The sequence below is a fragment of the Protopterus annectens genome, chromosome 1.part1 (assembly GCF_019279795.1).
Source record: "Protopterus annectens isolate FY-2018-M chromosome 1.part1, PAN1.0, whole genome shotgun sequence".
Taxonomy (NCBI): Eukaryota; Metazoa; Chordata; order Ceratodontiformes; family Protopteridae; genus Protopterus; species Protopterus annectens.
Window position 1 is genome coordinate 347242956 of NC_056726.1, and position 16313 is coordinate 347259268.

General features: G+C 44.5%; 1 protein-coding gene across 1 annotated transcript in view; it reads right to left on the reverse strand.

Annotated features, from left to right (window-relative positions):
- Positions 1-16313, reverse strand: part of LOC122804958 (cytadherence high molecular weight protein 2-like) — a 699628-nt gene that overhangs the window by 573808 nt on the left and 109507 nt on the right. The window contains exon 3 of the mRNA XM_044075199.1: positions 15264-15378. Within this exon, the coding sequence (XP_043931134.1) occupies positions 15264-15378 (115 nt within the window). The remainder of the gene's footprint in view (positions 1-15263; positions 15379-16313) is intronic.

Sequence of the window (16313 nt, forward strand, 5' to 3'; positions counted from 1 at the left end):
TAAGGCTTGAAGTTCTGACAGACATCTGGCCGATGTGATTGCAACCAGAAACAAAGTTTTCCAAGAGAGATACTTTAGATCACATGAAGACGCAGGTTCAAAGGGGGGAGTTGTTAGGGCTTGTAGAACAAAGGCCAAATCCCAAGGTTGTATTGGTTCTCTAAAGGGAGGTTTTAGGTGAAAAACACCCTTTAAGAAAGTCTTACGGAGTCTGTGCAACATGAGTGAAGAGTCCTGAAAGCCAATGTGGAAATTAGAAATGGCAGCTAAATGAACACGAATAGTAGAGGCTGATACCCCAGATTGAAAAAGATCTGATAAGTAATCTAATACCACCGAAATTGGGGCTAACAATGGGTCCAATTGTTTGTTCGCTGTCCATAATGTAAACCTTTTCCATTTGCTGAGATAGATTAGCCTGGTGGATGATTTATGAGATGCAATAAGAATATTGTGCACTGGGGAGGAGAGGTTATCCTGCCTGGCAATCATTGGAAGTGGAGAAACCAATCTGTGAACTTCAGGTTTGTTAGATTGGGGTGAGTCGGGCCCTGCGGGTGGGAGATCAGTGTCAGGGTTGGATTGAGAATCCATGGTCGAACTAGCAGGTGAGGCCAGAGGAAGGGGAACCAATAAGGCCAATATGGAGCAATGAGGATCACTTTGTTCTTCAACTGCCATACTTTCTTCAGAAATTGGGAGATGAAGGGTAGAGGATGGTAAGCATAAAGCAAACCCGAGGGCCAAGTGTAAACTAGAGCATCTCTCGGTGACTGTCCCTGAGGGGGGATCAGGGCAAAGTAATTGCTGCACTTGTAGTTGATTGGGGAGGTGAATACATCATAGCAAGGCTGGGCCCAGCGGTTGAAATTTTTTGCAGCTATCACAGGATTGAGGGACCACTCGTGAGGTCGTAGAATGCACCTGCTCAATTTATCTGCTATCATGTTGGAGCTCCCAGAAATGTGCGTTGCAATTAGAAAATGGTTGGAAGCTACTGCTCATTGCCATATTCTCAAGGCCTCTCGGCATAATGGATAAGATCTGGTGCCCCCTTGCTTGTTGATGTACCAGACTACTGACATGTTGTCTGACTGGATTGCAATAGTCCCTGACTGAAGGATCAATTGGAATGCTTGCAATGCTAATAGCACCGCCCTCAGTTCCAGGATATTGATAAGCAAATGGGCCTCTGTCTCCAACCAGGTGCCTTGGACCAAGTTTCCCTGACATAGCCTACCCCACCCCATCAAGGAGGTGTCCGTGGTCACTATGGCTTTTGGCAGATGGAGGCTGAAGGGGCAAGACCATTGTTGGGGATTTTGAGACATCCACCAGAGCAAATCTTGCTTGCATCTCTGAGTTACACTTATCTGAAAAGACAAAGGATGTTGTAGAGGGTACCACTGAGTGAGAAGTAGCCACTGAAGAAGTCTCATGTGGATCCTGGCCAGAGAAACGATGGTGATCGAGGCTGCCATTGACCCCAAGTGTTGAAGTATGGATCGAGCAGAGGATTTGTGGTGACAGATTAGCGGCTGAACCTGTTGTCTTATTCTTTGAAGTCTGTGATCTGGAAGAGATGCTGTGCAATTCCTCGTGTCCAACAGAACTCTGATGAATTATAGGGATTGTACCGGGGTCGTGTTGGACTTCTCCCAGTTTATAGTAATTCCCAGGTGCTGAGCTGTGAGAAGAGTGTAATCTAGGGCTTCTTCCAGTAGACGCTTGGTGGGGGCAGTAAGGAGCCAGTCGTCTAGGTATGGAAATGCCTGGAATCCTTGAAGTTGCAGGTGAGCGATAACCACTGCCATGCATTTGGTGAACACTCTGGGGGCTGTAGAGAGACCAAAGGTGAGTGCTCGAAATTGGTATTGGCTGGCTCCTATGCAGAAGCAGAGCACTCGTCCACTTTTATATGGTAATACTCATCTTGAAGATCTACAGAGCACATCCAATCGTCTTCTTCCAGAAGAGGAAGGATAGACTGAATTGTGACCATCCAGAATTTCTCTGTTTTTACAAATTTGTTTAGTGAGCTGAGATCCAGAATCAGTCTCCAGTCCCCTGTCTTTTCTGGCACTAAAACGAACCTTGAGTAAAAAACGGATCCTATTTGGTCTGGGGGGACCGTTTGAATGACTCTTTTTTGTAGCAGCTTTCGGATTTTGTGTGCTGCTACTTCCCTTTGACTGGGTGGAACATCGGGTAAGACTCTGGGTGAAGTGGGACAGAGATGGAAGGGGATGCGATAGCCTCTGGATATTAACGTTGTACCCAAGAATTGGTGGTTATGGTTCACCAGGCAGTGGGGTACAAGGAAAAATGACCCCCGACCGCATCCAGAGGTGAGCAGTCGGGCAACTCTTCAGGAGCGCTGGTAAGGTTGGCCAGAGAAAGAATCTCTGGAACCCCGGTTTCATGGACCTCCCCTGCTCCAAAAGGGGCATCTTCCATTAGAGTTTCCCCCTCTGCCCCTAGGGGAAAACTCGGCACATGCATCACGGAAAGAGTCCTGTGATTTTCTGTGCCACATCTTCCCACTCCTCTGATTTCTGGAGTAGAATCATTGAGGGGTGGAGTGTCGGACACCAACAGCAGGATATTGCCATCTTGTTCGCACCTTGCCAGTGTATCTTTAACCTTAAGGCCAAAAAATTAAGCGGCCTCTTTAGGGGTGTTCATGAAGGAAGCCTTAAAGGAGTCCACAAAGTCGCAAAGGCACATCCAGGCATGATGTCTCGTGACTATGCCTGTGTCTGCCACTCTTTCCGTTGCAAGTGAAATGAGGCGCATGGAAGAATTGGATATCAATTCTAGGGTCGCTATCTGAGAAGCTACATTTTCGCGCACCTCATTAGAAATAGCTCCTGCCAAGGTTTCAGAGAGTTGGTTGATAAGGTCCCTCTGGAGCCTCGTAAAGTGTGCCATATAGTTTAAGGACCTTACAACGAAGGTCGATGAAGCAAACACATGCTTCCCAAGTCTGTCTATCACCTGGGACTCCTTGTTGGGTGGATGGACAGTCTGGCTCTCTTCTGCCACGTCTTTTTTGCTTGCAGCCACCACCACCATGGCATCTACTGGAAGACCTTTGGACCAATAGGGATGCTCAGCTGGGGGAAATAAAATCTTGTCAGGCCTCCGAGGTATAGCTTCCAAGGTGTCAGGAGCCTTCCATGCACACTGGATGATGGGCTGGACAAGCTCATTGGCCGGTGGGGTAATCCAGGAGGTAGGGGGCCGGGCAAGAAAGGCCTGCAGGAATACAAATTCCTCTGAGGAAAGGTTGGAGGACTTCAGTCACCCCTCTGTCTTAGGATCTCAAGGATGTCACCAAAGGACACCTCATCAGAGGGTGACCATGGGGACCCTTCCCCATGATCAAAGTCCGTATCTTCGGTCAAAGACTCCTCGGGGGAGTCCACGTGCTTCCTCTTGCATGAAGCCTTGCAAGGGACTTCCTCAGTGGGGAGCTCTGAGGAAGATTGCAAAGAAGGGATCTCCTGAGGGGGAGAAACCTGAGGCCCTTGTGCCCGGGGTCAGATAGTTGCGGCTTGAGACAGTTGCGGCACAGAGGGGGACAAGGACTCTGACAGGGAGGTTTTGCCAGCAAAGGCAAGTGCCCTCCCATGGCCTGGAAAGCCGGACTTCCCGAAGAGGGATAGGAGCCAGGAACCGAGCACAACAACCTCGGAACCTCCGACGAGCCGACCCCCAGACCAGGAGTCTCAAGAGAACTGTGGAGCATGAGGGGAGGTGGATTCCTGGAGGGTGCCATAACAAAATTGGCATGGAACCAAGAATGCCTACCCCCATGGCACAGCCACTAGCCTGAGAAGGGCCCGGTGCCCAGTGCACCGAGGGCCACAAGGATGACTCCGGCTCCAAAGTGAGGTCCACTGTTGGTGTTGAAGGAATGGAAGCTGCTGTCAGAGGAAGGGGCTTTGATGCTTTCCTGGAAGTCGAAGGAGGAGTGCAAGTTGGAGTCTGTGAAGAGATAAGGTCACCTGCAAGAGGGAACGCAGCTTTAGATGGTTGAGAGAGTCCCCTGACCAAAAGCAACTGGTTGACAAGCCGCAACACATCCTGCTCTGAGAGGCTCCTGGTCGACCTCATAGAGAGACCTGAAGGAGATTCTGGCCTGTCTAAAAAAGGCCTATACTGACTTTCTGCAAGCGGATCCAGAGAACGAGAGTACTTGGTCCTTGCTAGTTCATGTGGTTCAGAGCCCGGAACCAAGGGTGTCTGCACTGAGGAGAATGGTGTTGAGGTTATCTGCGCTGACAAAGGCAGTGCCATAGGAGTCGAGGGTGTCTGGACCGTAAAGGGTGGTGTGGCAAATGTCTGCACTGATGATTAACAGTGCCTTCAAGGAAAGTGTCTGCACCGGTAACGACGGTGCTAAAAAGGACTGCACCAAACAGCATGTCGGTAATGAAGGCATCTGCACCATAGAGGGCAGTACCCCGAAGGTTGACAGCATCGGCAAGGACAGAGCCGAAGGAGTCTGCACCAATGGTGCCGAAGGAGACTGTACCTGTAGAGAGGGTGCCAATAAAGGCTGCAACTAAACTGTCGGAGCCATAAGTGTCTGCACCAGGAACTCCAGTGCCGGTGGTGATAAAGAGGACATAGCTGGAGTAAGACTCAACTGTGGCGGTACTGAGGCTGGGGCCAAAAGGACCACAGATAGTAGTGCTGGGCTCGAAATTTTTACCTTTTTGTGAGTCGACTCCTTATGATCTCCAGCGGGAGATGAAGTGAGCGACCTTGAGGAGGAAGAAGAAAAACTCCTGTTACGGGGTTTAGCAGGAGGGGGTGAGCCCTCCGACCAAGAGATAGCCTCGCAGAAAGGAGTTTTAAGGAGGCCTTTTAGAATTAATTTATTCTTCCTTTCATTGAGAGTCCTAGTTGAAAAATTTCTACAAATCCCACATGGGGGGGTCCACTGAAAGGTGGAAAGCATTCAAGCAATAGACACATAAATCATGGCCATCAAAAAGTGGTAACTTATGGCCGCATTCCATACATTGTTTGAAACCAACATTACTTTTCTTATCCAACAAAATGATATGAAGGGAGAAGTATGACAATACCAAGAGGTTAAGAAAAACTACCCAGAAGGGTAAAAAAGGGAGAGAAGAAGGATTACCAATGATAGTAATAGAGAATTACCTCAAAGGTAAGAAAAAGGTAGGAAAAGGAAAATTGCTATAGGGAGAGAGTCTCAAAGTTGTGACAGGGTAGGAGGATAGAGATAGTAACTAATAGAAAACTTTCTAAACACTAACAATGGAAAAACTTCAAAAAAATTGTTCACTTAGCTGAGACAGAATGGCTTGACATAGCTGTACAGCAGGTGGCAAATGAGATCTGAGGTAACAGGGAGCAGAGCATTGTGGGTAAGATCTTGGCTCAAGAGTTTTTGGCTGACGCGAGCTTGGTATGAGGCCAGCTCGGTTCCAAGGATGGAACCGATAACCCATCAGTAAGGAATGAATGAAGATTAACAACATCAGATCGTTATTTACATTTAAAAAATAAATTTTAAATCTTTTTTTTCTATTTTGTATTTATTTTGTAAGTATAAATGCAGAAGTAATTCATACACAAAGACAGTAGAAGAAAAAGAGTGCTTTCAGTACATAGCTGCAGCACAACCCATATCTGCAAGAAATTTCACGTGCATTACCATTTCTTATGTTGCACCAGCGGATTCACTTCATAATCTCGAAATACTGAAATATCAAATTAAAGTATCTCGAGACCATAAAGCTGAAAATCCATATCACTAAAACCACAAAACCACGAAACACAAAACTGCGAAACACAAAACCGCGAAAACACAGAGCACACACTACACAACACATACAAACACAAACACCCATACCTCCCGACACTCTAAAAAAACAAGACAACACACACGCACACAACTAAACAAACACACACACCTACCCTTACTATATGCACCCCCCCCCACTAATATATACTAACTCCGAGGTCGCACTACACTCCATAACACAGACAACCCAGCACCACACATTCCACACACCCCCTGCACAAACACACATCACATACACATAAGCACCACCGTTCCCAACACTAACACACTCACATTCCTACCTACCTACCCTAACACACACCTAAAACTCCCAACACACTCAAAAACACATAAACCCTCCCCTAAACCCTAAAAACCCAACACTAAGCTAGCATGCTATCCCTACTACAGGTTCAACATTTCAGATTCGACATTTCCGGGTTCACGATTTCCGTCCGTTCGACTTTATGGTCTCGAGATACTGAAATTCGATATTTCAGTATTTCGAGATTATAAAGTGTTTCCACACCAGCACATCATTAGTATGCGTAGAACACAAATGTGAAAATCACCATTACTACAGACTTTTGTTTTGTCTTTCGGCTTTTCCCGGTTAGGGGTCGCCACAGCAGAACTCCGGTCCGCTAATGATTGGTAGTTGATTTTTACGTGCCGAGTTACCAGCCCTGACGCACAACCTTCAACGAAGGTACGCCCATTCACGCATGTCTCCACGCAGAAGATGCTCTAGCTGAGAATCAAACCGGACAGCGTCTTACTGTGAGGTAACAATGCTACCGCAGCACCACCACCGCTGGTTACCATTACTACAGACTAATATACTGATTGTATTTTATGTTATTTGAATAAAGTTTTAATAAAGATAAAAAATAACTGTTAAAAGACTGCACTGATTTACATTAGAAGTGAATGTATTGTCTTCATTTCTTGTTTGGCTCTCTACCCTCCCTCTTTTCTTATTTTAATTATGCATTCTTTTGTTCTTCTTTATTTTCTTTCTCTCCCATTTCTGTTCATTTTTCCACAAATACTGAATCCTTTACAGCAGCCCAACCATATTCTTCCTACATCTGTAAGTGCTCACCCTCTGCCTCTCCAGATGCATTCTCACAGGGTCAGAGTGGTGACACCAGTCCTGTAGGCACCCTGGCATGTGGCAGTCTGGCAAGCATCACTAACACTGACCATAGGATTTGGGAAATGGTAGAGGATGTGATGAAGCAGGTAGTGGAGAGATGTTTTCAGCCAGTCCAGGATGCTGTTCAGCAGGTTGAAGACTCTCTGCCGTGGTCGATACCGACCACTGCACCACCACAGGCCTCTACTCCTTCAACACTAGGGTTTTCCACTGCAACACCATCAGGCAATGGAAATGTATGAAGTCCTGTGGACCAGGGGTTCCTCCTAAGCTCAACTCTTCTTCACCCCCTCCCTCCTTCCTTATTCCTCTTTCTTACTCCCCGTAACATACTTCCTATACAAACAGCCCTCTTACATAAAAAAATTGAAAAATAAGTAGGTCTACCGCCATCCAAAAATACAGTACTCCTCCTTTCCCACCTCCTCCAGTACAACCCTCTTTTAATGCTTTCCTTCTGTGTTTCCCCGTTTGTTATCTCCCCTTTTTCAGTCTTTCTGATCCTCCTCTTTCCACTCTTTAAATAAACCAACATGGTGCCTGCATAAGGATGCCCCTACAATAAAACATATAAAATAATTTATATTTTTAAATAGATAATAATAAAAGCTGCACTGCACATCTCTTGCCTTAAATACTTCACGTGTGCTTGTGCATGGCCAAGTTCATTCGCAATGCCAGAAAACATAATAAAGAATATGAGCACTTATGTTTTCACACAGTATTTTGCTCATGCTTAAAGATTATCCTCAGCTAGTTTATGCTTTTCCGGGAAGTGGACATTTTTTTAAAACACCTTTGCATTTACTTATTCACTGTAAATAACTTGCAATTACTGAATTACCATTTAGGCACTGATGCACCTTCACAGATAACCACTACACATTACCTCAGACTGAGTTTGCAATCTTATAAAAGAAAATATGCATACATACATGAGGAGAGGAACTTAACCTGTATGAAGACGCCATATCCAAGGATAATCCTAATTGAAAACTCAGGACAAAGAGAGTCAGGAGTCCCAGGAGAGGGGATGTCAAGAGCAGATGAAGATTGACAACACAGATGGAACTTTATGGTAAGACATAACTTCTTTATCTGATTTTGTCAATCTTTATCGATTCTTGACTGATGGAACACAGTCCCTAGCTCATTTAGATCCTGGGTGGCCCTATGGAAGAATATTCCTGAGAACCACAGAACCAAAGGCAGCTCTCCCTGTGGAGACCAAATCCAGTTTGTAATGAGCGATGAAGGAATGCGGACTAGCCCATGTTGCTGCTGCGCATATCTCATCCAAGGAAGCCCTTGAATGGAAAACAGCTGAAGTGGACATCGATCTTGTGGAATGAGCCTTCACTGACATTTTTAGTTTTAGATTGTTTTTGTGAAAAATGAAGGTAATACAATCTCTAAGCCATCTTGACATGGTAACTTTAGAAACAGATTTTCCCAAGGTTGTGCCAGCAAAAGAAATAAACAACTGTTCTAATTTCCTAAATTCTTTAGTTCTGTTGAGGTAAAAATGCAACTGTCTGTGTACATCTAACAAGTGTAAGCAGTATTCTCCCTTACTGGTAAAATTTGGAAAGAAGATGGGTAGGTCTATAGTCTGAATGATGTTGGAATCTAAGACCACCTTTGGAAATAAAGATGGATTGGTCCTGAGTGTAACTCTATCCTTATGGACAATTAAATAAAGGGTCTTGAACATAAGGCTTGCAATTTGGATACTCATCTTGCAAAGGTCAGAGCTATAAAAAGAAGTGTCTTCCAAGAGAGAAACTTCAAGTCACAAGAAGCTGTTGGTTCAAAAGGAGAAAGTACCAATGATTGTAGAACAATAATTAGGTCCCATGGAGGTAGAGAGTCTTTAAAGGGAGGCTTTAATCGAATGGTTCCCTTGAGGAAGACTTTATATAGTCAATGCAAAATTAAGAGTAGGTCTCTGAAGCCATTATGCAAGTTAAAGATGGCAGCTAGAATGACTTTAACAATAGATCCGGATGCTCCTTTTGTAAAAAGGCTGGCCAGAAATTCTAACACTTTCTCTACTGGTGCTGAGAAAGGGTCGAGATCATTTGCACAAGCCCATATTGAAAACCTCTTCTACTTACTGAGATGTAGTTTCCTGGTGCATGGTTTATGCGATGTTAGCAATATTTTCCTTACCAGAGATGATATATCATCATGCCTGGTGACTAAAGGAATTGGAGGAACCAAGCAGTTAACTTGAGGCTTTGAAGTCTGGGATGCACCATTCCCTGAGGGTGAGACAGAAGGTCTGGAACTGGGTCCAGAATCAATGGATGGTGAACTAAATGAAGCCATAGGAAGGGAAACCATATTTGTCTAGGCTGATAGGGTGCAATGAAAATTACTTGGCTTCTCAACCTGACTGCTCTCTTTAGAAAGAGTGGGATCAGAGGGAAAGGGGGAAAGGCATAAAGAAGACCCAGGGGCCAATCGAGGAGAAGATCATCTCTCGGGGATTTCCCCTGAGGGGGGAATAGGGCAAAGTAGCTTCTGCACTTGTTGTTTTGGGGCAAACAGATCGCAAAGCTGGCCCCAGTGATGAAAGATCTTCTTCGCTATAATAAGATTGAGAGACCACTCGTGAGGCAAAAGAATGCACCTGCTCAGTTTGTCTGCTATTATATTTGAACTCCCCGGGATGTGCAATGCTATCAGAAAGCAGTTGGAGGCTATGGCCAATTGCCTTACTCATAGGGCTTCTCAACACAGGGTGTAGGACCTGGTTCCCCCTTGCTTGTTGATGTACCAGACTACGGACATGTTGTCTGATTGAACAGCAATTGTTCCTTAAGGGAGGACAGAATGAAATGCCTACAATGCCAGAAGAACCTCCCTCAACTCCAGGACATTGATATGCAGAATGGCCTCTATTGTGGACCAAGTGCCTTGCACTGTCTGTCCCAAATAATGCCCCCCACCCCATCTGGGAAGTGTACGTGGTCACTATGGCCTTGGGTTGTGGAGGAACAAATGGGTGACCAAGAAGAATTTGCTCTGATTCCATCCACCAAGATAGGTCCTTTTTGCAACGACTGGTGATAAATATTGGATGGTTCATTAACTGACTGGTTCATTAGCAACCATTAGTAATCTCGTGTGATATCTCGCTAAAGGGACTAGAGTTATCGCCACTGCCATGGACACTAAGGCTTGAAGCAATTGGTGAGCTTGTACTTTGTCTGTAGTGAGGAGAGAATGGACTTGAAACCTTATTTTGTGCAACCTGTGAACAGGCTACGCAAGAGTGCATGATAAATTCCATATCCTGAGAAGGATTCAGCTGAGACTTTGTTTGATTGAGCATGATGCCTAGATTCAAGAACAAAATTTAGGGTGATCTCTAGCACCTGTAAAAGTACATGTCTGGTGGAAGCAGTGATGAGCCAGTTGTCTAGATATGGAAACACCCAGAATCTGTGCAGTCTCAAGTGAGCTGCTACTGCTGCAATACATTTAGTGAACACTCTGGAGGTTGTGGTGAGATCAAAGGGCAGCACCCTGAACTTATAATGACTGGTTCCTAGCTGGAAGCAGAGGAACCTTCTTGAGGGTTTGTCCATTTTTATGTGGTAATATGCATCTTGAGGGTCTATAGAGCACATCCAACCATTTTCTTTTAGAAAAGGAAGTATTGACTAAACCGTGGCCACCTGGAATTTGGACTATTGAACAAAATTGTTTAGAATGCTGAGATCCAAAATCGGTCACCAATCCCCTGTCTTTTTTGGCACTAATAAGAATCTTGAGTAAAATCCAGATCCTCTTTGGCCTGGTGGGACTTTTTGGATGACTCTTTTTTCTAGCAGCTTTTGCACTAAGGCTGCTTGGTCCCTCTGACTGGGTGGAATGTCAGGGAGCCTTGAACAAATTCTTGGGTAAAGGGAAAAGGGGATAAAGTAACCTCTGGAAATTATTCTTGGCACCCAGGTATCTGTAGTTGTAGGTCGCCAGGCTGCTGGGTGCAAAGAAAATCTTCCACCAACTGCTTCCAGAGGTAAGCAACTGAGCTTCACTTCAGGAGCACTGATAGGGTTGGCCATAGAAATACTCCCTAGAACCCTGGTTCTGCGACTACCTCTGCCTCTAGGACTGCATCTTCCATTTGAACTTCCCCCTCTTCCCAGAGGAAAGTCCGTGCCACGTGTGTCCAGGAAAGGCTTCTGGGACTTTTTGAACCACATCTTTCCACTCCTCTAATTCCTGGATTAGGCTCGTTGAGGAGCAGAAAAACGTATGTCAACAGTAGAGAGAGTCTTTCCATCTTTCTCACACCTGGGTAGAGTTTCCTTACCCTTGGGGACAAACAAAGATGGTCTGTCAAAAGGAGCATTGATGAAAGAAGACTTGAATGTCTCTGTAAATGCACACAGGCGCATCCAAGCATGTCATCAAATAGCAACACCTGATCCGGCTAACTGCACTCATGGATTTTTTGTCATGTTGTTTAATACCATTGTTCTTCAATAGTATTACATAAATGTAAATGCATTATCTTCATATTATATTGTTGTTCATGGAGCTTTTCTCCCCAGGACTCCATTGAAAATGGGCTCTTCTTGGCCCAATGGACTATCCCAGTAAACAAACTGTAACATAAATAAATAAATAATAAATAAATCTGCAATGAGCCGCATGGACGAATTAGATATAGACTCCATGGTAGCTAGCTGGGAGGCCACTTTTTCCTGGACGCCCTCAGCCACAGCTCCCACCAGGTTATCCGATAGCTCCTTGATCAGATCCCTTTGGAGCCTAGTAAAATGTGCCATAAAGTTTAAGGACCTAATAGTAAAAGTCAATGCATAGACCCACTTCCTAAATCTGTCCATCACCCTGGACTCTCCATTAGGGGGATGGACAGTGGAACTTTCCTCAGCTAGTTCCTTCCTAGTGGCAGTGGCTACTACTATGGCATCTGCTGCTAGTCTTTTCGCCCAATACTGGTGATCCTCAGGAGCTAAGAGTATCTTATCTGGTCTCCAGGGGATTGGTTGTAACAAATCAGGAGCCTTCCAAGCCCGCTGAGCGATCAGCTTAATAAGTTCGTCAGTGGGAGGAGTCACCCAGGAAGTAGACGGGTGAGCTCCAATGGCCTGTAAGTACACAGATCCATCACAGGAAGTGTCTTTGGACGTTCAGTTACCCTTCGGTTTTAGGATTTCTAGAATGTCTCCAAAGGAGGCATCTTCTGTGAGTGACTGGGGGAAACCCTTCCCCTCATCGAAATCCATGTCTTCAGTGACAGACTCCTCAGGGGAGTTTAGGTGTTTCCTCTTACATAGTCTCTTCCATGGGGACTCATCAGTGGGAATGTCTGAGGAGGACTCAGAAGAGGGTTGGTCTTTGAATGGTAATTCTTGCAGCCTTGGAGCTCGCTGTCTGGGCACTGAGGTTGGTGAAAGCTCTGGAAAGGCAGGGGTCAAAGGGTGAGACTCCTGTAACACTGGAATCACCTGAGAAGACCCATGGCTAAGGCTCTCTCCATGGCTTGGAAAGCAGGTCCCCCTGAGGGGGGATGTGAGCCTGGAACTGAGAGAGACAAACTCAGAACTGGGGTCACACCCCACCCTGAGAGACTCACCTCCAAGACCTGAGCCAAGGAAGGACCCGCAGCCAGTGCAGACTGAAATGGCAAGTTCGGCTCTAAATAAAAAACAGGAGATGACTCAAGCCCTCCAGGCCTAATGGCAGAAGATCAAACCCAGAGTCCCATTGGTTCCAATGGCACTGAGGGTGTCAGAGCAGTGCTCAGAACTGAAGACAAAAGGGTTGTTGGTACCGAGATGACTGGAGCTTGTGTGGTTGGAGTCAACAGCTCTAAAGCCTCTGAGAAGGTCAGAGGAGGAATATATGTAGGTGTACAGGGAGAAAATTCCCCCTCTCCAAGAGGGAGAGGGGACTGAGAGGGAGGAGAAAGATCCTTAGCCATCAGAAACTGCTCCACTAACCTCACAACATCAAATTCAGAGGGACTGATGGTGAAGCGAACAAACAATCCAGAGGGCGAATCAGGCCTTCCTAAAAATGGCCTTGGCAGTTGACCAGAAAGGGGTCGATCGTGGGGGAATATCTTGTCCTGGGAGTAAACAAAGTTTCAGTTTTTGGGACCAGGGAAAGGGCTGCAGGTTGTGGTTGCCTTGAGAGATGCCGGTACCGGCATAGTAATTAAAGACGCCACTGCCAAAGTAGTTGTCGGTGTTGTAGTCATAGTTGGTGCAGGTATCGTTGTCGGTGCAAGTGCCATAATAGGGATCGACAGCACTGACAGAGTAGTTGGCGCTGAGGACTCAGTACCTTACAATGTTTTTGGAACCTTGGATCTCGGTTCCATAGAAGATCCAGCAGAATAGATTTGATGCTTTTACAGTGTCAGCACAGATGGAGATGGCACCGAATGACTGAATTTTGAACCAGAGGCCAGAGGAGATTGGCCAGCCTTGGACAAGGCTTCTTCAAAGGGTGCCAATAGGAGCCCTTAGAGAATAAGTTTATTTTTACCTCCTGCCAGGGGTCTGATACTAAAGCCCTAGCAGATGGAACACTCAAGGTCGAGGTGCAGAGCCATCAGAGTTTGGCATTTTCCTGATGCACTCCTGACACTGTTTAAATCCAGTAGTTGTTGATTTAGATTTCTCTGACATTTTAAGAAGAAAAAATAGAACAGAAGAAACAGAAGTAAACACACTATAAAAATCCTACCAACAATAGTAGGAAAGATTACCTGACGGTAAGAGAGAAAAAAGGGAAGAAAGGGAAGGAAAAACTACCAGCTATGGTAGGCAAGAATACCAAGTGGTATAAGGAAAGGGGCAAGTAGTTATGCTAACAAGAGGATAGACTAAATTCAGAAATATCAGAAAGAACAATAAAGAGAAAAAGGACAATATAATGAAAAAAATGTAGTTGTATATCAAAAAATATACCTAGCTGCGAGAGTAAGTCGGCTGATACATCTTTCTATAAAAGCAGGAAATGAGATCAGAGGTAATGTAGACAGGGGCATTATGGGTAGACCTTTAGCTTGAGAGTTTTTTGTTATATAACAGCCGTCTTGGTTCCAAGGATCGGAACCATAATCCATCAGTCAACATTCAATGAAGACTTCATACAAACATTAGACAATTGTTCTCAGAATCTTCACACTTAACAGTTCTGGTCCATAGGCATACCTTTAGCAGTAAAGCTGCTTGTGAATAAGCAGGGCTGAAACAGAGAAACAGCAAAGCAATGCATAGCAGAGAACGGAAAACACAAACATCTGGTGGACTTCTTTCCCTAAACAAGAAGTTTGATTTTCGACATTCATTTTTCCAGTTACTAAATCATAAGTGACATCTAGAGCTCTTAACAACTGAGTATAAGACACATCTGATACCATTCTGATATTCTGCATATTAACACCACATGTTTATGATGCCAAAGGACTAGACAAAAATCAAAATATGACTGGGTCTAGCAAAGACAAATTCACTGAAGATAAGGATCAAATGAAACTGTATAAAACTTTATCCTGTGAGGGCTTCAACCCATATACCCCCATGTGGGGGCAGAGCACCAACACTTCCTCTCAATTATAACTAGATTCCAGTATTGCCAAATTTCAGGGCAAGTGATAAAAATGTTTTAAGTAGTTCTACCAGTCACTTGGTCCGGAGTGTGCAGTGTTCAACAAAGTGGTTGAAACAAATTCCCACAGATCACATCAGAGATTTACACGCTGCTTCATCTTGCTCTCATTGTCCAGTGACAGGTCTCTAATATAAAAACCCAGGTCTAGTTCATGGTCTTCATAACCAAGGCCATCACCACAAGGTGTTGTGAGATTTTTACCAGGAAGCAGAAGGCATTCCTAAGACTTCAGCCACATAATGCATTATGCTGAAGCACACAAGCTTCAGTAATCTAAGCAGTTGGCGTCCTATATGGTGACAGCACTAGTAAGTCACCAAAGAAGGTATATTTCACAACAGAGATGACAGAAATATAATGAAATAAACAGACAGAAGGACAGACACATACACTGATGCATACATAAATACATACTTCTGCAATACACATACACACACACACACACACACACACACATGTGTGTGTGTGTGTGTGTGTGTGTGTGTGTGTGTGTGTGTATCGCTCTCTCTCTCTCTATATATATATATATATATATATATATATATATATATATGTATAAATTGACTGATAAGTAATTCAAATGTTTCAGTAAGAATAAAAATTATAAATAGTTACCCTCCATGGCTGTTATTTTGTTATTTATTTGTTCTCTTTCACTCTGCAGCAAGCCTAAATGGGCAGTCTTTCTTTTCAGGTCGAGATGAAAACCATCCGCTTCAGCCTGTAGTTCCTGTAAAACATAATATGTTACTGATTAACTGATTCTGTCTGCAACATGCAGAATATGGCAGCTGCTCCTTACTAGAAAGGAGCCACTTCAGACATTAAGATGTATTTTCTGTCATAATGACCCCTAAACTCCCCATGCATTGGGCAATATAGTGTTCACTCAGAAAAAAAGGATGGTATGGTGACCTGAGGGAGTATAAAGATTCAATAAAAAAAGAAGTTATGTACTTACCATAATGTTCCATGTGAGTTGTTTATCTCGCTTTTATTCTCACTGATGGGTTCGGAGCCGATCCTCAGCTCCGACACGGCCGATAGCAAAGCTCAAGGTTTGCCAGTAGCTCGAGACCAAGCCCCTTATCCCACAATGCACTGCTGGAATTACCTCAGATCTTGTTTGCTGCGAGTATATATACCCTTTTATTTATTTCTACAAGGAAGTACTTCCCAAAAGGGAAGAAGAAGTATTGAATAACCAGGATGGTACTAGCCTCTAAGTCAACTGTCAGCCAGGAGGGGGAAGGAGGGAGGGACGTGAGAATAAAGGCGAGATAAACAACTCACATGGAACTTTATGGTAAGTACATAACTTCTTTATGTGAAGTTGTTAAATCTCACCATTTATTCTCACTGATGTGTATTGTCCCTAGCACCCTCAATCTTGGGTGGCTCATTGAAGTACATTTTTCAGTACCGTGGAACCAAAGGAAGACCTGTCCCTGGAAGCCTTATCTACTTTGTAATGTGTGATAAAGGTATGAGGCTTAGACCAAGTGGCTGCAGCACAAATATTGTCAAGGCGCAATTTAGCTTGAAAGGCAGAAGACATAGAAACGGCTCTGGTAGAATGAGCCTTAGGTTTGTATGTCAATGGCATGCTAGCATTCGCATAAACAATCTGATAACCATTTAGATAAAGTTGCTTTAGCCACTGGA